Here is a 22,760-nt window from a genome sequence, read left to right on the forward strand (position 1 = left end):
GCAGATATTGAGATGCTGTTAAATATTTGTAAGGCTAATTAATACCAGCTAAAACATTGGAAGATAAATGTTGCACAGTTGTCAGCAAAGCAACAAGTCCAGCCGTCACATTTCTTCCATTTTATACTCTGATGTACAGTCACTTGGATTGTAAGCTCTGAACGTGCCTTGTGCTCCTGCATCATGAGGGCAAGAAAATCTTCTCATTAATCTGGATCAGAAAGCAGGCTCATGCTGAACAGGAAGGGGCAGCAGGAGGAGACAGATGGACATTGGCTGCTTGCTACTATTAGCAGAAAAAATGTAATACATTTCTAGATTATCTATTTCTGGGTACAATTAAAGTACCAGATGTGAATTTTACAAAAATATCCCATGGTACAAAACTGCTACAGGTCCTGATACCAGACAAGGTCAGGTGGGATGTATGAGCCAGTCTCATGATTTCTCGGTTTAAGGACTGAGTAGATAGATATGGAAAGACAGTGTAAAAATGGACCGAGCACTTTTCTAAAATATGAAGTTCTGGATACCTGGATGGTACACTTATATATTTTGTTCTCAGAAAAGTCTGACATTTATCTTCACTTTTAAAAGCATGCTGTATATCAATGCACAAAGTACTGTTTCTGAGGAAAAATTTCAGAAGTTCTAGAATATTGATAATATAAATTTAACTTCCACTGGAGTTTGTGTTTATTCTTTGCAGACCTGTCTTTTCTATCCAGTTTCCTTCCTGCCTTAGTGGAAAGGGAAGTCAGATCCCCAACCTCAACAGGAGTGGAGTAAGCAGTCCCCAAGGCTGTCCACATCATATGACACAGGAGAGAATATTTTACTCATCAGGACTATAAGGGAGTAAAATAAGGTTTTTAGCCCCACTTAGGGCCATGTATCTACAGATCTTGCGTTAAAAAACCAACCAACCAACCAACCAATCAACCACTATACTTATCAAAAACATTTTCACTGAGATAAAGAGACCACAATGCTTGAAGTTGTGTACCAGCCTAGAATATCAGCCTGTTTTTAAGGGGAAAAAAAAATAAACCAGGAAGAGATTATTTGAAATTTGATTTCTACTTCTCTTGAAGACAGGTGATCACAAGGGAACAAGGTATCGCAGCTTAACGAGCCCATTCCTCAACTGAAATGCCGTAACTGGCTGTGCGCTCACTCGGAAGCAGCGTGCGGTGTCCACAACCACAACGCAGCAAGAGCCAGAACACCAGCAAGTGCACGATGGCCAGCGCTACAGGGCTAACTGCTCAGGGGACATGTTCCAGGTGACTATTCAATTCCTTGCTTTTTTGTGAGTGTCATTTGAGTTAGTCAGGCCTCTCCCATAACCCCAGGTGCGTTCGGCTGGCACACCTGGGAGGCACATTTCACATCTGCTTCAACGTGGGCAGAATGGGACTCCAACAAGGTCCTGGGACTGAAGTCTGTGTTACGGGAAGATAAATCAGGTGGTGATGATCCCAAGATCAGCGTAGCAGCCAAGTGATAAGCAAATCTGCCATAATGCAGTACATAATTGCTTCTGGAATATTTCAGCAGAATATAAAAAGGCGTAAAGGGCTTCTTAAAATTAAAGAAGGATGGCATTTTTTTTTTAAAGAGCCTCACACTGATAGGAGTTGGTTAGCTCTGATGTGACAGATTGGGATCGCGGGGAGTCAAACATTCTATGTACTGTACAAAACTTGACAACAGCCATAATGCCAGATTTAACAGAGACAGTTTTCAGACACTGTGGATGGGTAGCTGTTTTCTTATCTTTCAGGATTTAGAGATACTACAAATGTGGCATTTTTTCAGTACCGGGTGCTAGGGATATTTTCTCTACTGGTGATCCAGAGCCAGGAATCTCTTTCTCTTTTCTAAACACAATTCTGAATATAAAGTGTCAGGCACTGAAATAATAAGCCAACAAAGTATTTCTTCTTGTCTGTTAACCTTGTAAGAATCCCACATCCAATCAAATGAATTACATGAAATACTTCCTTGTACATACTGCTGGACAGGGCCACCTGTCACATGGTTCACAACACTCAGAAGATCTAGGCCTACACCAGCCTTATGTCAGACTGTCAACAGTCGAATGTATATCCTGCAGTAGGTACAGAAGTGCCTAGCAACAGAGTAGCCACAAGTGTAGAAGAGAGCTGCGATTCTCACAATATGCAGATAGGAAAATTATTATCACAATATATATTCAACAGCAGATTTATGCATTCATCTGATTTTTTTTTCATTCTCAAATATAAACATTAGAACTGAAATGATACAGGAAAAATTAAGCTTGGTTTAAACAAATGTTACCCACATTTACGACAAACAACATTTAAGGATCAAAGAAACCTTTATACAGCATTTCTCTGTTGTATATTCTTCCCCAAAATCCTGATGGTGTGAAAAGCGAGGGACTGTGAGACATTTTTCCTGCAGATGCATTCCAGTGAAAGAGATCACATGCATTTTGTATTTAATATGCATATGCACAGGGGGCAGATCCATATGACTAGTAGTATCGTATGGCATGGATGCCTGCTTTAGGGGGTTCTGTGGTTTGTTTCACCAGAGTAAAAAGGGAAATGTACATGTTTCAGCTTCCTCTCAGCAGTGGAAGTGTGCCAGATTATGAATGGATGGCAGATTACATACATGGAGAGTAGATTACCTGCCATGCATACTCGTGCTCTCCTTCTCTTTCTCTCCTTTCCATCGATTCTTCCCACAGAAATTAAGTTTCAACAGTTTTGAAGGAGGTATCTCATGACTCACATTTTTTGTAGAATGTGTTTTTCCATCAGTGACCTTTACAAGTGGTACATTGGCAACAGTAAAATTGCTTTTCTACAATACTCACACCATCTTCTGAACCAAACAGAATTTGTAGTTTCACCGTGAAATAAGTACAACATTGAGTGCTCCATATTTACCTTTCCTACACTGGTCTTAGAAGAAACAGATATGTCTTTGACCAAATGTAAATGCAATGCCCAACTTATAATTATTAATGTAATAAAATAAATAAATAATCAAGGAGTTCAGCTACTTAAAACCACTTGTGCTTGAAAGAAATCACAGTGCAGATGGTGCAAAACAAAGAGCTCACTCCTGCTCCAATTAAAAGCTAAACTCTAACTCACATAATTGCAAACAGAATCACTCCCAGGTACATTGACAGAAGATGATGATTTTCAGCTCATACCGATTTCTGAAGTGCTTGGTATAGCTAAGTCACGTATCTGACTTAAAGAGCTGACCTGGAAATGCTGACTGTCTTCTTGATTATGAAAATATTTTCCTGCATCTTCACTGAAGTGCACACAGAATCCAAGTCAGGCAATTTCTACAAATCAAACAACCTTTTAGTACGTTCACATCTAAACCAGGCAGAACTTTTAAACGTGAAAAAACAGATATATCTTTATAATGTATCTGATCCACCGAGGCATTTTTTTTTGTTTTACTGGGCATTTGCATGTATATGCTGGGATTGCTAAAACAATTTCTTTTCTATTTAAATACATAGAAAGATTATTTGCCACAATCTACTGTTTAAATGCAGAATAGTAAACACAGCGGGAAAAGCTGAATCTTCTCATTAGCATTAGAGAAGAAGGTGCAAGGCGGTTTTTAGCAATAGTAGCTCTGCTCATAAAATGCAATGCTAAAGCATGTGGCATTATCTCTAACATCATGTCACACTTTCCAAGGTCAGATATAGGCACTGCAGTTTTCTAGAGCAGCAGATTGCTACAGGGGTAGAGGGGACAGAGGGGCTGAGAAAGGGCCATGCTCTCACTACCTACTTTCCCAAGAACAAAGCCTGACAATCGGGCTGGTTCCTGCTGCTGTAAGAATTACAGCATATGTGGGACTGTGGTGGGAGCTGCTATTCCCAGCAGCAGCAAGAGCCAACACCATCCTTCCCCCAGCAGCAGCGAGCCCTGCCCCGGCGTCCCCGCTCAGCCCCACTCCTATTGCTTCCCCACCTGTGGCAAAATTTCAATTCTGCTTTCAGTGATGCGAAGCTAGATGTAATGTTTGCCACAAAGAAACACAAATAAAAGTCTGAAAGGTGTTCACTACAATACAGCCTGTGGTGGATTCACTCGACTCCCCCCCAGCCAAACCAGCAGCAGTTTGGTACAGCCCGAGAGGAAAAGCTAATATTTTAAGTGTATGCATTGCCTTTTTTAGTCTAGCAACGATAAAGACTTGCAATGGCAAAATGGAAAACTGTAGCATGCATTCTTGGCATAAAACCATGTTGAATGACATAAAAATGTATGTTCACATGCAGAGGATTTTTAATGTCTCTGTTTTTTCCGTTGTTTAAAACACAGAGGCATGGCATGAAAAACATTAGACGTGTAAGCCATACGTTGATAAAACACATGAAATTGTCGTTTATAACAATGAGAAATTAGTTATTATAGAGCTTGTAGAAAGTATTGGATTGACTGTCCTAGTAGTACGTAGACCCAATGAACACTTTTCCCTTACCATTCCCACGCGTGTGCTTCAGCCCTGCCCGAGCTAAGGGGCCACCTCATGATGAACACAAGCAGGTTTCCATGGCGCCTTCTGTCACATGAAATACTAATAGTATTGCCAATGCCCTCTGTGCCAACAGTTCTGGTGTTGAATACATGCAGCCACGGGGAACTACGTTTCACACAGGTGCTTAAATTGTAAGAACACATCATCACTTCTTATCTGAGCAGGATTTAAATCAGCAGCCCGGAGACGAAGTTATTTTATTGCAAAAGCAGTAACTTTTAGTCTGGTTTCTACTACGCACGGAAAGACAGCCTCTGTCCCGAGCAATGTACACTCCAAGTACAAGAAGAAAACCTAAGAGATGGATGCAACAGTGTGACCAAATTAGTCAATGTAAAAAGCACTGGGTACAATACATCAGCCTCCAAATAAGTCACCTGCTACCAGTCTCCTGGGTCATTCAGGCTCCTTCCTAACACGTAAGCATACCTTTCAGTGATTTTCTCAGGAGACAGACAAGCCATTTCCAGTTTTAAAATTTGTCTGAAGTATTTGAAGGGATCCTGTGTTACTGGTTAATGGTAAAGGGTAGGGAAAGGGGGTACTTCACATCAGGATGGCAGGTGAAGGTGTTGCTTTTAAGAAATTAAACACTTTGCACTCAGGCATCTCAGAGCCTCTTGATTCTACTGTAAGGCTGAGCTGCAGCTCTTTATCTCTAGCATCTCTTCTGCAAGCTCCAGGACACTGAAAAATCGAAAAGCAAAGAAAAATATTGAGTCTTTTGACGTACCTCAATTTGCAGTCTCAAAGACAAAGTAGAACACTTAAGCATTTATTTGCTTAATTTGAATTTCTTCCTTAAACCCACCAGTGCTCTTATTCAATTTTAGCCTGTCAAAATGGTAAAATCCAATGAAAGTTAATGGCAACATTCTTTTAATTGGAGATTATCAAAGCAGTTGTGGAATAAAATCTTATCAATAAACTGAAACAGGCAAAATACAGATTAATACAATATGTTTCAAATAACAATGCAGTAATGGATTGGTGTTACATGGAATTTTAAATATACTTTTGTTAAGGTTAGCTTTACAGTAAAGATAAGATAAAGTTCTTTCCCCTTGATTAGATTCTGAGATAGTCTAACAGAGGTACAAAACACCTTTGTAATACAGAAAAATCATTCAGAAAAATCACTGTTACAGCTGAACTATGTTTCTGTTATAAAGCTACCTCTTACTGAAAATATAATTTACCTCAAGCTTAACAAATTTGGATTCAGAAAGGCAGGTGCAGCATAAACACAGCGCATAACCAGATGCTGAAGCCACTCAGACAGGGAGCACCTGAAAAGCAGAAGGCATCGTGTTAGTGTCACTACGCAGTTCAGCATAATTTGCCCAGTATAGACTGCAATATGGAGAAGTAAAATAAACCACTGAAGCAAATGTACTAATAGGCTTTAATTCCAAACAGGATGGGAACAGCAGGAAGAACTGTTCAAGGGGTCCTACAGTCTGGATAAGGATGCTAACCCACCCCAGTGCTCCCTCCTTTCCCACTAGCAGCTCTGCAAACAAGGTTCTGCTGCAGATAAAGGTTGTGTTTGAAAGTCCAGAGGTGGAGATCTCTGCCTTAAATTTAGGCAGAGAATACAGGAAAGAAGGAGAAGGAAAAGCTCACTCTTTCAGGCTACATTTTACACAAGCTAGTGCTTAGCATCGTGTAACACTACTAGCAGCATATAGCTGTTAATGCCACCTGACAACCTTCATTATCTCTTGCTGTGGCTAAATCCAACAACATCCTTGCTGTCTTGGTCAGACATGATCTGAGGCATGAGTTAAAAAGCTGTTTAGAGAATTGACAAATTCAAAATACAGGTCTGATTCTGGTGGATGCTGTGGGACTGCACACCCCACTGGAGTGCATGTCCTTCTCCTCCAAGCGGGAGGAGGGACCGACCTACTCACCGCTCAGAGCTGGGGTCTGCAGCGCCTGGGTAGCGCTCGCACCGTGTTGTGTCCCTGGGGCGCTGGGCCTGGCTCCGTCCAGCGCCAGCTGCAGGCTCTGGAGCTGCAATGCATTCAGATGCTCACGCTGCGACCTGGTAACCATGGCGGCATTTTCAGGGCCCAGGTTTGCTATTTGTTCTGGGGACAATGCCTGGGAGGAATAAAAGCCAGAAAAAAATGGGTTTAGGCTGTCAATTATATAAGGCAGGTAAGGAATCGGAAGTCAGCACTGCCTTGGCATTTGGAATGAGGGGAAGTAGCCTTCAACATTGTGTTGCTGTAAAAGAGCTCAACAGAGCTTAAAAAATCCTCTGCATTCATTTACTTCACTGACCACTCAGCTGTCTTTCACCCTTCTCTTTGCTGCTGGGATCTGACAGCTTGAGAAGCTTTCTATGCCAACACTGTATTGGACACTTCTTCAATATATTGCTGGCGTTTAATCTTCCAGCAATTTATTTTCTGATTTGTTCAAAGACTGGTGACATTGTACATCCTCTTGTGTTCTCATTTATTTCCTCTTACATCTGCTCCCAAGCAACCTCACTTGAACCTATGTTTGACATTTGATTAGAGTTAGCAGTAGACCAATGAGATGAAAAAACTCATGCTTTAATCTCGTTATTCAATTTTCTCTTTTAGACTGAAAATCTTCCAAGCTTGGTCATATTAAAACTCGTGTTTGAAAATGAAACATGGTAATCACAATCTTACAGTAATTATATTATATCACATAGCAATTAACCAGTTTGTAAAGCCTGCATGTATTGGGCATGCTGGATTGCTTTGTTTTAGTTAATATTCTGCAGGCACAAGAATTTTAGCCCTCCTACACAAGCCTTCTTTGCTGCAACAATTCTGCATTGGGTTCTACTTTGAAGAGACTAAATTCCCATTCCAGGTAGGTCAGACAATGGAGCAAATAATTCCCAATTTTTCATAGTCTGCTAAATGGTGTGCAGTTTTAAACTGAGTAAACCCATGTAAATGACTGCAGGTCCAGAAATTTTGAATTGAGCCTCTTCCTAATTCAATTGAAGTCCATAATACAATGTAATTTGTCACAAATCAAAATCTGATTAACATACAGTCCTAAAATGAAGCTATACAAAACCCATGTTAAAACAAAATCTGCTTTGAATCTTTCATATACAGAAAACTCCCCTGAGAAGGTGCCCTGTTCTTTTTTAAGCACATTTGGTAGTGTCATTACTATTTCTTAATAACAAAAATGTATGCTATTCGAAAGACATTCTACAAGCTGCCATAGGTCTTCAGCTGTTTTTCAAATAAATAGTCTCACTAAGGACATTTCAAACTCATCTCAACTGCCAGTGGTCCTGTGCAGAACAGTCAGTGTTCAAGGAGTTTTTCTCCGTTACGGAAGCTGACACAGCTAACTATCTGCTTAGCTCATCTGTCCATAAGTAAACCGCTTGCCCGAGCATCTGAAAGAGACCCACCTAGGCAGGATATTAATCTTGTCACTGAGTCAAATACGTCTGGGGCAATGATCTCAAGATCCATGTTCTAATTTCTGGTCCACATTCGGGCCTGGTATAATTAGATGTGATTCCTTTCTGATCACTATCTACTTGTACAATCTGTTTTTTAGAGCTAACTCGGGAGAATGTTGCCAGATTTTAGGATAATAAAAAAGCTCTCACATAGCAGAGAAATTTGTAGCTTTGATAGCATCCTTGAAAATATTAATAAACAGAGAAGAAAACTCAGATCTGAACAGAATGTTGGAAGAAAGAGAGTCCATTCCCTGTTTCCTGATCCTAGATCTTTACTTTTTCCTTGGGACACATTCTGAAGAATAAATAAACCTTGTCTAGCACATTTTATGAGCATCACAAATTCAGATGCTACAGCTGAAAGCTAATGTTTCAGATTCTTGACTGCCTCTCACTTAACACACCATCGAAAAATTCTTGCTGAAACCCAGAACCAAACTATAAATCAGTGCTGCAGCTTATTTATACTAGAGTAAAAATTATAGAAATTTGGTTACTTCTTCAGTAATCAAACTCTTACTTGGAAAATTTCAGGAGGTATACATCTTATTCCTTTTGGCTGGAAATAAGGCATCAAGTTTCTATCGAATGCTTTTAATTCATCCTCATTCAAGCCACCTGAAAAAGATAGCAATAGAACTCAGTTAATATTCTTTTTATTACATTTATTTTTAGGCTAACACAAATTTTAAGCATTTATACAAAATACCTAGTAAATTGTTTACTCCAGTGCATTATGGAGATAGATACTGGTTCTTTTGCTGTTTTGTTTCTTTCATTATATTCTAACATTTCAAATCACCTGAACTTAACCATTGGTATGGAATGTACTCAAGTTACTTTAGCTTGGAAAAGAGACAAAAGAGACAATGATGAAAATCAATAAGATCATAAGAACTGTTATTAGGGAATGCTCGTTCACAGCCTCTTCTGATGCAAGATGAAGGAGCACAAGCACGCAATGCGAGTTATTTCTTCACCCATTAGCTACTTACAGTGTGGAGTCATTGCCACAGGCATCGGGGATGCTAAATGTTATCACCATGAACAGAACTGTGTGTGACCTCTGGCTCAGGAAGGCCCTGAGAGCACTCTGGAGCAGAACCACTCCAGGCTGACCCTGCTCTTCTGCCCTTCCCTGGGCAGCCCGTTGTTGCAGTTCTAGCGGCAGGATGCTCGCTCAGCTGCAGCACTGCTCTGATCCCATAGGGACACATTCACAAATGGTGAGGGGGTCTGAAATCCTGGTTGGTTTTGCCCTCCTTGATTTACCTTTTCCAACTTATGGGACCCAAATGACTTCAGGCTGTGCTCCCCAAAGTCGGTTTGAGCAGATTCAGAGAACCTTACAGAGAATACAACTTTTCCTTAGTGCTAATGAAACTGCTGGATGTCCATCCCTGCAGGTGACTCCTCTCTGGAAAAAAAAGTCTTTCGCCAGTCTACAAAACGCACCGCTACGTGAACCTGTCTCTTGATGCTTAATAACAACATTTCAGAAACATCACCATCTGAAGTCCAAATTTTGTTACCTGCTATAGTACCAATCTCTTGTAAAATAGAGCTGTTCCAGCTGGTAGCAGGACCAAACACAGATTCTGTTATCTTCTTAAACTGTCTCAGAACAGGGGTGCTACACAACAACAGGCCAACTCTTGCAACAGCAGCACTGCAAAAGGCAACAGGGTTAACGTTGCATGCTGCAATTACATACAATATTAAATATGCCTGGAATATACTCAGTCTGCTCTAAGAAGATTAAACCCCTTTTTCAAGTTAGAAGATATATATACAAATGTTTAATGCTTTGAGAAAGAAAAAGTTTCTCAACATGACACTTAAATGGTGGGATATAAATGGCAGATAAAATCTAAAATTGAATATATTTTAAACAGCTAGTGTTGCCTTTCTAAAAGCATTGGAAGTGTCCTTTAGGCTCTTGAAATCTTGAAGGAAAACAAATTCCTTAATAAATTCTATCAACAGAGACACTAATAAATATTTCATTAAGTATTAAACGCAGTACCTGAATTCAGCAGTCCTTATGGACATGATTTCCGAGGTGTTCAGAGCACAGAGAATAGCTCCTAAGCCAACTAAATCAAAGCTTTTTAGTGTACTGACCGTCTTGCCAGAGTCTTCTAGAAAACCTTGCAAAATAGATCTTGCCTACAAAAGCAGTAAGATATTATACATGAACAGTGTAAATATAATTGAAGGTTTTGTTACTAGAGGCTCAAAATCTTACCAGAAACTATGGATCATATATAAACCTCAGCCTTCCCAATGTAATTCACTGGAGTTTTGCCATGGCTTTCAGGCAGAGCACTGTCACCACCTCTATGTGACATGTAAACAGGGCACTGTTACACAACCACTTCCCAGGTGCAAGGTGAGAGTACTCTGTTCCTCTTCTGCTGGGTCACGAGGAAACACTTCACCTGAAGACACGGGTGTTGAAGTGCCTAACATTTAAATTGCTAGAAGGAAACATAAATTACTCGAGGGGATCAATATGAAACTTCTAGCTTTTGTAATACTCAGGCTGTCCTGTTTAATTTAAGTGTCATATATAGGTAGTGACCTGTGTTTAGGATTCATTTTCAGATATGAGTAGGATATTGGTACCAAAATGCCTTTGTGAGCCTAAGTTGTTTAGGATGGTGCTCATCCTAAACTAACCACTTAAAAATTGTGTGCCTAACTTAGACCTGATGCCAAGGCATCCTTCAAAGACAGTGACAGAAACAAGCATCCTTCAAGACTTCCTAACCTATCCACAATGCTGAGCCTCAAATGACTAGCTCAAATTGGCTGCTTAAATTTTAGACAACTGAAGTTAGGCAGGATGAATCTCTTTGAACTACCTATTCTTACAGCAGGAAATCTCAAAAGCCAACTACTATTGTACAAAACCCTCCCAAGTGCTTCCTACTGATGGTGCTGTTCAGAACAAGAACCTATTAAACAGATTTGTGATATTTTGCCAAAGCTGGCTGCAACCATGCAAGCATCTGTGCAGTGGAAGAGCCCTGATGGGATGGGTCACACAGTCAGAAGTACACTGCCAATTGCATATACAAATACAGGCTTTTAACTCTTACTAGGAATGTCCCGCTGACAGAACTAGAAGTTATTCAAGGAAAAGAAGATGAGAAGAGCCTGTCTGCTACTAACTGAGGCCTCTAGGGCAATGGATGCTGGGGCTGGGGGCACGGTGCCTCTTCAGTGATTACTTCTGGTTAGGAAGGGCTGATAGAGGAGACACTAGTGTCTGTTCTGGGGCCAGTGTGAGAGGAGGGGCTGACCGCTTTCTACTACTTAGTGAGCAATTGCTAAACAATACTCTTGTCCCTGCCACAACTAATGTTGCTTGATGTCTACTTGGCCACCTCCCCAGGGAAGCCAGTGGCCAGGCAGACACCAGTGCTGACCTACCTGCCGCTTTCACCGGGGTCCCAGCCGCAGAACAGCAGCAGGGAGCAGCGAGGATTGCTGCGTCTGTTTCTTAGGTGATTCCAGGATTTCAGTCCCAAAGGACGTGAATCCAGAGCCTTTCACCAGGAGTACCTTCGGTAACGTACTTACCTGGGTAAGAGTCCATTCTGTTTGCTGACTAAGGACAGAAATGGTGTCAATAGAATGCAAATCCAGCTCTTCAATTTCATGTTCAGTGAGTGCCAGAGCAATGTGACCCAGGGAAACAATATGATAACTCTTCCAGTCTGGCAGCGATCCCCAGACCTTCAGAAGAGATCCATTAATGTACAGAGTCTGTTAGATCATTATAATCTTCCTCTATACAAACCATTCTCAAACCCCTTAATTTTAAATGTTCCAGTACCTGAAGAGTGCCTCTCTGCACACAAAAGGCAGAGCTTAGGTATTGTTCTACTTAGGCTTTCAAGGTTCTACACCAATAACGGTTAGTTTTTCTAAAATTGCTGTAACTTCTACAGCTTGAGTTTGTTGCTAAGTCAGTGCAGGGACTGCTGAAAGTGTTGCTGTAAGAGCAAGTACCACTAAAACCAATAAAAATGCGAGTCTGTGCTGAGACCCACACTGTCACGCTGCTACCTTGAAAGCAGCACCTGGACTACCCCGGCTACCACACCAACTGCAAACGCTCCAGTGGAGTGGCTTTAAATTGCTTTTGCAACCAGTCATTCTGGCTCAGTCATGGACAAATAAAGCAGAAATCAAAGTAGAGAACTGAGTAATACAGACAAATAGCCAATTCCTAAAGTTCTGATGTCTAGTTTTATGTGCATACAATATTAAAAACAAAAAACTAGTTTTAATGTCTTGGTTCAGATACAGTTAAATCTGTCAAGCTCTGTAAAAACGAAGTAGTAAGCAGGGGCTCTTCTGTACCAGTACCGACGTCTTTCAACTGACAAGCTTCAGTGCTTTTCACTTTATCTGTGATGTAGTTACAGTGATTCTAAAGCTGTCACAGACCAGCCCTAAGAAAACTTTGATTTTGGAAAAAGGTCTGCCTGAATAAGGAATAATGAAAGTCCATCAAGAGCTGAATTTGCAGAGGCTGGAACTGTCAATTACATTTAGTTAGAAACAACAGAAGACAGTAGTCAGTGGTCAGCATCTCTCAGGATGTGGCCAATTGTCATTACAGAAACAAGACACTGGGTTTTGGCTGGGGGAAGTGCCCTGACCAACACAGGCATATATTTCAAAAAAAGAAAAGAAAAGCTTCCTTTAACAGTCTCATGTACTCCAGCAACTTTGCTTGATGTCAGTCAGTGCATTACAGCTTTCCAGTACATGCTGCTAACTCTACATAGAAAAATAAACTAAAAGCCCAGTCCCAGGCTAAGTTGATAATCCATGCTGTCTGATTCACGGAAATATTTATTGCATTTTCAGGACAGCTGCAATTTTAACTGGGTTTTGTTTGTTGGTTTTTGTTTGGTTTTTGGCTTTTTTTTTTTTTTTTAATTAGATCAAAGCTGGCAATGACTTGCTGACAAAATATCTCTGCAGTTGCCTACTAAATAGTCTTTGCATCTTCAGGTACCTCTGAAGCTGCACCATCTGCATCAAATGAAGAAAAGGGGCCAGATCTCTGGAGTAAGATACTCCTTACACAGAGCTGCAGACTATCTGCTGTTCATAGCACCACACATACCCAACACAGAGCAGCCTCCGGACTGCGGAGCTGCTCTTCTTGACAATGACCCTCGGTTTAAGGACTTGCTTAAGAGAAGCTTTGCTGGACCTGTACCTCCTGACTGAGATTCCACTGGATCTTTTACGTTGGTTTTACAGTGTCATAAAGAAACAGAAAAAGGGTCTAAACTTGGGAAATTTCTATCTTTTCAAAAGAAAATAGATAGTGAAAAGTATTAGCTCAATTTTAAAGCTCTTAATTCTTCAGCTTAAGAGCTACATGAAACACATGCAGTTAAAAATATCATGTGTCTATTTCCTGATCTAGGTCACAAACTACAGAATTTGAAGGATTTCATAAATAGTATTATCTGACAATGCTGGATGAAATCACTGACATAACGATATAAATAACACGACACATGAAACTGAAATCTCCTTTGTCCTCATTCACCTAGAAATCACAGATCCATATATCTGTTACTACCGCAGAGCTTGGAGACCTTCCATTTACAAGTGAGCTAAGCTTCTTACTTTCATTAAGACACAATCCGATAACTAGACTTTTTGAATTAGTTTGGGACCATGACTAGTACGCAGTTTCTTTTAGGGGAAATCAATCAATTAGGATAAATTAAAGCTGGCTTAATGAAACCTTTAATCAAAGATGCCCTTTAGTTAATAACATAACAGCATCTCATGCACATAATTTCTAAGTGCTTTGCCTGTACTGCCTGATTTCTCCTGCTTCACGTTCAAATTAATATCTAGGAAGTCTGGCTTTGTCTAGCAGCAATTTGTCTTACAAACACTCACAGAATACACTTTCATTGAGTGCACTACAGATCTGTCTATCTTTGAACTGAATATAGCTGGGATTTGAGTGTATTAACTTTGTTGGCAATTTCTCGACAACAGACATCACGAATCATTATGTTGCCCTGATGTAAAATATTTAGTTCCCACTATTTCAGATAAGCATTGTTTTTATTTTCTTCTAGGATCACACTTTTTTTCCCCTCTTCCTACCCATGTCTGTGTGCCGGCAGAGGGAAGCTGTCTGGGGAAGAATGCACCTGATTATGTCCTACTGCAGTAAGACAGTGGAAACAGAATTGCACAGAATTGCTTACCATCTGCTTTTGAAAATCCGGTCAGTGCCGCTTCTGTTTGAGCACCTGCAGTTCAGGAGTTTTAGAAGCTGAACTTCACTGCTAAAATCTGCACTGTTGGCTTATCTACCCAAAAGTCACGGTCATCTCCACTACTTTGGCTGCAGCTGCTGATTTAAGGCGCACCTTGTCCCCTGATCCCACTTTCCTCCGGAGGTCACAGCCCTCACATCTCCAAGGATCTCCACTTGTGCTACTCGTACTACTCGTGCAGCCAACTGCACTTGTAGATGGTTCCTAACCTCATTCTGTCAAAATGACCTGATGGAACCTAAAAAGGACTTTTAAAACATCGGATCATTTTGACAGAACAGGATTAGAGTAGCTAGCCATGCAGAGATGGAAGCAGAGAGCAGATAACCTCCAGCAGTTGCTGGTGACAAGAAGCTGAAGACAAGCTGGGGACAGTAACCTCTTCTCCTCTGGGTTTTCTGCAACCAAAACAACTTGTCTGACTGCACCCTAAGGCTTTTCCTTGCTGAAAGAAAGTAAGTTTGGGACACCAGCTGTTCCCAAGCAGTGCAGGAAACCACAAAGCAGCAAGAGGTCACGCCCACAGAGGAGTGCGATACCAGCAACAGGGATGGAGTGAGGTCTGACTTCTGTCCCAGCCCACAGCTGGCCAAGGCAGCACTGCCGGGAACCCAGGCACTGTGCTGGTGCTCTGCTCAGCACAGCGCTCTGCCCGGGGCACTCTGGCACAGAGCCTGCGCTGCAGCGCCAGCAGGGAGAAGTTTTAGTCCCAGCCTCCCACACCACTGCTGCAGCCTGGGCGTCACACAGGGGCTGAGCACAGCACAGAGGCCTCTCTGAGGAGCTCAAGGGGAGCTGCACTGCTGCGCTCTGAAAGACAGAGGTGACAGTGGTGCTGCAGGAGTGGTGACAAGAGCTGAGACTGCAGCCTGGTTCCTGCCCATGAATCTACAGCCCAGCAAAGACAGAAGCCATCTCTCTGCTGTGTTTCCAGAACTTGCACTCACCAATAGCATCCTAGTAAAGCCAGACTAAATGTGTGTGGGTTTTTTCACTCCCTAAACTTTCCCATGGATGGGTTTGTCCCTGGCTGTGACAAGAAGGTGGGAGAATAAGCGTTATTCAGCTAGTAAGTCTCTTTCAGTCTGCCTGGTTTTTACACCACTGTAAACTATATTTAACATTGATCTAGACAGTTTAATACTCTGAGCTTAACTCTCAGCAGGCCAATCAACAGCCTATAGTTCTGCTTGCTGATTTTTCATTTGGGAAACGAAAGTGAGAAGCACGTAACTGAAAAGCAATTCAGAAGTCAAAGCACTTAAGTTTTTCAGCTGCCAATAGCTCAGAACAACTTGCCCATTGACTCTAAAGCAAGGGCAACAGTCTTCTATCACCAGCTCACATTATTTCTCCAATAAACAATAAATATTCTTGCAGCAGTAATCACACTGCCATAGCACAGGTATTTTAGAACTGCATAGTTCAATAACAGTAAATCAAATTATGGACTTAATTTTTCTTCACAGACAGGATAGTTACCTGCTTGGCTTTTTCCTTCAAGGCAATAAGCTGGGAGCTGTTAAAACTTGAGACAGTCCCAAGAAGTTCCACATTTTTGTCAAAAGTCCCTGCATCCATGCATTTCAGTTCCTGAACTGACCAAAAGACATTTGCTTCTGCTAATTTAATAATTTCATTTGAAGAAGGAGCTCTGGTTCCCAGGCAATCTGGAAAAAAAGTCAAATAGCAAGCGTTTTCTTCGAGAATGAAAAAAATTCAAAGCAAAACAGAGATTTAAGAGGGTGACAGATGATGAATTAACTGCCGTAGATAAAATGCTGATAAATTAATTATCTTGCAATTAAGTGATTTCTTTAAATATTTACATTGTTAACATTGTGGATATAAAACTAGAACTTGCCTAACTTGCAAGAAATTTGTTATATTCTTTGTCCTGCAAAGGCACTGCATGCTGGAAAAGAAAAGAGGAGCAGACATATATTTCAGAACAGTTATAATATTGCATGCCACAATAAAACAGAAATCTGGATGTGTGCAATAAAATTAACCAATATCTTACAAGTTTCTTTCAAGTTGAATTCCCTAAAGGCATCAAAACTCAGGTTAGGGCTTATTCTGAGGTAAAACCACCATTCACTGAGAGTCCTGCTTAAGAATGAAGTGCAAATCTTTGGGATGACCTCAGTGGAAATCTCCATATAGCTATGTCATTGTTCACAAAAAAATGTTGCAGCAGAAGAAACTTCTCCACATTCAAACAGCACATATGTGAATCCAGTTCAAAAGGAAAGTAACAGACATGACAGGTTCTTTCACTCTGAAATACCCTGACAAAGATGTGTGTCTTGTAAGACTTGCCTGACATTTAAGCAAGGTGAAGACAGAAGCTGGATGTGTCAGAAAAGCACAGTGCTTGTTCTTTATGTCAATCGTGTTGTTAAAATGTCAGGATGTAGAGACGGCTGTTCACTTAACAACAGAACTGTTTGCACACACAAACTCCATTTAAAACATTTTCTTCACGGTCAGGTTCTGGCCCTATGCATGATCAAATGAGACAGTTTCTATTGTGTGTTTTAACAAATCCTGGTCTTTGTTGGCATGATCTGCCTCTAATATTGATGGAAAGCAGAACTTAGAATCCTAATGTGGTTGCTTACTGCTCTCTCTCCTGTCACTAATTTAGGAAAACCTTATTTAATAATTATCTATACCAAATAATCCTTACATGTCTTCAGATATGGTCATTACCAATAAAAAGCAAGAATTTCACAGATGCTGTGCCTGAGCTAAGCTCCCCCACATAAATAAATTAAAACGAGGATCTATAAAGTAGATTTGTACTTTGAAAGGAGGCAGAGGAGGGATTTATTTGCATCAAAGGAAGCTGCAGCAGCGGGTAGAACACTGAAAAGATTGAATCTGTTGAGCAAACGAAAACGTTGTTCAGCTTCCCCTGTACCAGCTGATGCTCTGCTCTCCCTTTACACCGCCCTCTCGTGAAGCTGCATTGTTTCCCTTGCCCCTGCTGCAAAACGTCAGCTTTGATCATGTAAATACTGCCCATCCAGACGCAATGCAGTTCCCTTCCCCGGGTCATGACAACCTCATATTTTGTGGGTTTGGAGAAAACATTTATTTTGTTATTTTTAACACACCAGATACATTGGCTCAATTACAGAGGAAAATACTAATCAGACTCCTGGCTTTGCTTCCTGTATCTGATGCTACTTCACTCTTTCTTTTGCTATATAATCACATTTAGTTTGATGAAGAACATATTATATATAAAATATATTATAACATCTCAGTACTTGAGGAAAACAACCTGAATTCTTTTTCCAGCACTACCGCTGATTTCTGGCAGCATCTCAGACGCGGTTCCCGAGTTCTGCGTCACATGTTCCCTCTTGCCTAAAGCACCACAACTCTTGTTTCTAGCTTGAGGAAGACAGATGCTACAACTCTGTCACTGGTAATTGTTACTGTTATTAATATTAGCTCACGACTGGACTGTGGGAGATATAAAATAGCAGGATGGTAGCATGAAGAGCATTCGTGTTATTCTAGAGCTATTTCCATAACACCGAATTTCTAGTGATTTACAAATCAGCCATAAAACTTCATTTTTTTTTTCATTAGTTGTGCGGAGTTGATAAGATTATGTTTGGTAACATAACTTCAATACCACACTTGGACTGCAGAAGTATTTCTTGGACTGGCACAAACAATCCTTCAGTTTTTCACTTCCCAGATTCCCCTCTAGTTGAGCTCTTGCACCCCAAATGAAACACCAACAGCCTCCGACAGCCTTGGATCCAAGGTATCCTTTGACCGAGATCACTGGCTTCACTGGCAGGTTTTATATCAGTTTTGCAATGCAGATGAGACAGCTCTGCAACTGCATGGGACATGAGTTAGTCTGATTAGAGAAGTCTTTGGGATTCATATTGTTGGGATCCAGAGGCCTAAAAAAGCACATGTAAGGACATAAGCATACTGAAATACCTGATGCTGAACATTTAGTCCTGTGGCCCACACCTAAAGAAATATGATTTATGATCTGATGGTTTACTTGTTTGAGGAACACTGAATTTAATGCATACAGATGGACTAATACTCTGCTATTCCATCAGCTCGATTCTGCTTTTTAAAAACACGATAATCGTGTAATGACTCCTCTGATCAATAGAGGTCATTTTTTTTCAGGCTATGCAAAAATACAACTCCGTAGAACACCCTCTGTCTCTCTCTGTATATGAATACAGCATTATCAGCAACAAATTCATTCCCAGAGACACACGGTCATTAAGAGTTGCTGTTATACAAGCAGGTGGATTTCCATGGTGGCTCAGGGCTTGCTGAGAGCTTGGAACTGTATTTTGTAAGTCAGAGAACCAATGGGGAGATTTTCAAAGACATAAAGGCAGACAGTACCAAACTCCTTGAAATTGTTGGGGGTCTGAAATCCCAATAGTGCTCTCAAAAGCCTCCCCCACAGCAGGGCTGTTTTCCATGGCACAGGATGGCATACCTTAAAAATGCTTCCTGGGCAAATTTCAAGTAAGAGGAAGCACACAGTCATTGTAATATTAGAATATAGTCAAAGTATGTACCTTACGCAAAGAAAATGATCCATTTGTCACCAGATATTCTAATAGATGAGTTTGGTTGCTAACTGAAATACCTCTTAGATTATAACAAGCTTGGTCCATTTGGACAGACAAAATACACTGCCTCTAACGTTTGACTTGAGAGCAGCCGAGTCTGCATATGCTTACATTTGGCAAAGGATTCTCTACCTTCTGGCACAACAGTAACTTATCACTTTCATGGCTCTTTGATTCAATGCTTTTCACTTACATTACACAGGAAAGTAAGAATCAACAACAAAACAAACAAACAAACAAAAAGCCCAAACAAAAACAAAAAAAACCACCCAACCACAAAGCCCTCTAAAATTCAAATAATTCATTTTTTTCCCCTTTGTGCATTCAGGAGCATTCCAGGAGATGCTTAACTACATAACCCTGTAATGAAATTAAGTGCTTCAGAAATTAGTCAATGCATGAGACTACTACAGGCAACAGAACGAAGACTCACACTGTTGCTGCTAAAAGTCCGAACCTCTTTGAGTTCTCAGTGCTTTACTTTTTATCATCTGGCTTCTCAGAATGCATTTAATGACAAGGTGAAACAAAAAGTCTGTTTGAATTGCACCATCATGGCCCAAAATGACACCATTGTAAATGTGGCATTTTGCAGAAATACCAGGTGAAACACTGACCAGGTGTGGTGAGAGATGATTCCATGTTGGCAGCCACATTGGAGACAGATTCAAATACAGCTGATAGAAGCTCTTCAGCTGAAGAAATCGGTCCAATTGTCTTTCCTATTTGTAAAATGATATCTGGGAACTTCAAAAGAAAGAAAGAATGAATGAGTAAGATTTCTTTCTCCCTTTTGAAACAAAGGAATTTGCAGAGAAAGACTTGTGCAGACCTCCGCAAAGTAGGGGTTAATAACAACTCAGCCTCCTTCCTACTTGTGCAAATGTTTCAGAAGAGGAGAATAAATTGGCTGGTACTGAAAGGTTAACAGCCTACGTTTAAGGGGAATAAAAATTCCAAACAAAGCAAATTCTGAGTGATTCTCCCTCTCGTATGCCCTCTCAGCTACTGGCAACACCTGAGCACCGCCTGATTGGAGCCTGCGTCCAGACCCTCCAGTAGCAATGAGTTCCACCATTTTATTATGTGCGGTGCGGAAAGTAATTAATTTTGTTTGTCTTAAATTTGCCAGGTAAGAATTGAGGATAGGGATGCAATTAATTTATGAGAAATAACTTCAACCTGTTCACCTATTTTAGGCTTTTTGGACCTCTCTCCTCCACCCTGCTAGTCACGTTCCTTTCAGCTGGAGTTCTATTAGTCCTATTCTATTTGGTCAGTTATAAGCATTATGTCCTGAGGAAAAGTTGCTGACTGTGCTCACATATTTCTGCTGAGGAATGAACTCCTCATTCCAGTATATTTTACTATAGATAAAAATGGTAAGATTATAAGAACTGAAGACGGCAAAGAAACTCCAAAATGCAACGCTGAGGCCATCAGTTGTTACGTGTGCTATGCTGGCCTTCGGGCAAAGGGCCACATGAGTAAATTCTAATTTGATCAGTATGATCCCATTGTTAACAGGATAAGAAACATAACTTTTATGGATGGAAGGCAGGGGAATGGAGGAAACAACACCGCAAGGTATAAAGTACTAAAAATGTTTGAGTATGTGTTACCGTAAATGTACCATTTCCCTACATGACAATGTACAACTCTCATTGTATGCATGCAAATAATTTACACTGATATTAATAATTTACAATACCATTACTTTCAAGAAGTCATCTCAGAAATTTTGGTGGAGTCAAGAATATGCAAAACATTAACACATGGTTCTGTGTCAAGAGAATTATTTACCTAGTTTAGCATTTGGCTTACATAATTTAGACTGCATTACGACATTTGCAAATCCAAATGCTAACATCATCTGCAAATTTATGAATTCTAATAAAAACATACCTTTTCAGCAAGGACATCTAATTCCCTTTTTGACAGCAGAGCTACAAATGGTCCAACATCTAAAGTTGTTTCAGCTGTCCAGTTCTTTGGGGAGCTGAAGAAATATTTTGGAAAATTTTACTGAGGAAGAATGTAGTCAAAATTCTACTAAAACTTCAGAGTATTTCTTACACGATATCATACAGGAAACACAGAGACTCCTATGCCAATGTGATGATTCATGCTTATTAATATCAGTCTGCATTTTCTCATTTCTCTGTGATACACAGGGCATCAGTGGAATTCTCACTATACTCAGGTGTATAGGGGCTGTTTTTAATTGGTGTTAGGCTGAAGGGATGGTTGGAAACTATGTGTTCAGTCCCCCTTTTCAAGTACAAGATACGTCTAAGAGACAATGCAAGAGAAGAATGGCATATTCTTGCCAGATAGAAGACAGCTTTGTTTTTTTGCATGACTGATACAGCAGTGTTGTTCAAACCAGCCTCCTGATCTGGGTCATTAATGTCATCTAACACGCTGTCCACTTCGTTGCTTCAGATGATTGAACCTTATACCCCTCTGCTTCTCCTCTAGCTCTCTCCCACTGCCACAGGTGCTTGCAGGCTTCTTTATTTCTCTTCTCACACCAGCACACTATCTCCCTTCAATTTTCCCGTTCTGTGTATTCTCATGCCACTCTTTGCCTGTAACGCCCTTTCTCTTGCCATGCCAGAGAGTCTGTTTGCCTGCCCCTCCACAAACATTACATTTTCTCTCCTTTTTCTCCAGGACTTAAGTCATGCAGGGTGTCCCTGGGGTTGTATTTTGTTCCACAGTTATGATGTTACACACAAAACAGAAAAGTCATTCTAGTGGACGGAGACCCCAAGCTTGGCCAGTGACAGAAGCTGCTTTGTGTTGTTTTCATTGCAGCTCTACCTGGGCACAGCGAGCGGTTAGTATTTGCATGGCTTAACCATCAGCATAAGCAGGATGGTATATCTAATACCTTACCCATATAACTCAAGGAGTTTATATTTAATTTCAGTCTTCTGCTCATGGCGGAGCTGTCGGCAGAGTTTGAATTGATGAAGGGCTGTTGCCATTGCCTTCAGGGACATGCTGCCATGTAGAAAGGCTGGAGGTAAGAGGCAGATTAGATTTCCAAGTAGGTCAACATCATATTCATCAGCAACGGAGCCATTCTGAAACAAGAAGCATTTACCTTGTTGGCAGAGCTAACCTTGGCTCTTGCCCTGTATCACTCAACTGCATCACAACACATTTAAGCTCTGTGAGCCTTTAGGGAACAAAGACACGATAGTTTGCACTGGCAACTTCATCTACAATTTCTGCTGAGACTGCTTTATACTTTTTGCTTCTACCAACGCATTTGGTGACATTTAATAAGCACTTGTCAGAACTTTCAATGTATTCTTTATTCCATAATGAAGCACACATAAAAATAATTTAAACTAAATCTCCTGCCACAATCTCCATATCCAGGTGACCACCCAACACCTGCAGAGGTGGTACAGTTCTACCTAGCAGAAGGGCCCTCACGTGGCCCCTCATGGCAAAAGGGCCACAAGCTCTTGCTGTCACAACCCTCTGGTGGGTTTTTCAGCAGCTGCTGAAACGCCAGGAATTATAGGGCTGGTTAGTATGTATAAAGACATGAATACTCACAGCTACACAAAGAACTATTTTCCCCTAAAAACTGGTGACTGCTGCAGTTCCCAGACAGCAGAAGTCACAAAATCCTGGTAGCACCACTTCTCCCACGGAGCTTCCAGTGCCATGTATGGCTCTACAGGACCAGCACTGCTTGGAGCAAGGGAGAACAGCTCC

General features: G+C 40.8%; 1 protein-coding gene and 1 long non-coding RNA gene across 9 annotated transcripts in view; one reads left to right on the plus strand and one right to left on the minus strand.

Annotated features, from left to right (window-relative positions):
• The window catches only part of LOC136108906 (uncharacterized), a 19,849-nt gene extending 3,436 nt beyond the window's left edge, over positions 1–16,413 (plus strand). For both annotated transcript variants that reach the window (XR_010652427.2, XR_011741447.1), the window contains exons 2-3: positions 1,095–1,286; positions 14,185–16,413. This is a non-coding gene — a long non-coding RNA (uncharacterized lncRNA). The remainder of the gene's footprint in view (positions 1–1,094; positions 1,287–14,184) is intronic.
• OTOA (otoancorin) overlaps positions 4,756–22,760 on the minus strand; it is a 37,898-nt gene continuing 19,893 nt past the window's right edge. For 4 of the 7 annotated variants that reach the window (XM_071815103.1, XM_065851120.2, XM_071815101.1 and 1 more), the window contains 11 exons: positions 21,924–22,114; positions 20,928–21,021; positions 19,640–19,769; positions 15,871–16,058; positions 11,642–11,797; positions 10,080–10,222; positions 9,586–9,722; positions 8,574–8,671; positions 6,492–6,684; positions 5,775–5,864; positions 4,756–5,262 (listed from right to left, as the gene is read on the minus strand). In XM_071815103.1, the coding sequence (XP_071671204.1) occupies positions 5,797–5,864; positions 6,492–6,684; positions 8,574–8,671; positions 9,586–9,722; positions 10,080–10,222; positions 11,642–11,797; positions 15,871–16,058; positions 19,640–19,769; positions 20,928–21,021; positions 21,924–22,114 (1,398 nt within the window). In that variant the 3' untranslated portion in view covers positions 4,756–5,262; positions 5,775–5,796. Of the gene's footprint in view, positions 5,263–5,774; positions 5,865–6,491; positions 6,685–8,573; positions 8,672–9,585; positions 9,723–10,079; positions 11,798–15,870; positions 16,059–19,639; positions 19,770–20,927; positions 21,022–21,923; positions 22,115–22,760 lie in introns of those variants that run through there. The other 3 variants (XR_011741446.1, XM_071815104.1, XR_011741445.1) reach the window with 3 other exon arrangements.

Source organism: Patagioenas fasciata, chromosome 15 (genome assembly GCF_037038585.1).
Source record: "Patagioenas fasciata isolate bPatFas1 chromosome 15, bPatFas1.hap1, whole genome shotgun sequence".
Taxonomy (NCBI): domain Eukaryota; kingdom Metazoa; phylum Chordata; class Aves; order Columbiformes; family Columbidae; genus Patagioenas; species Patagioenas fasciata.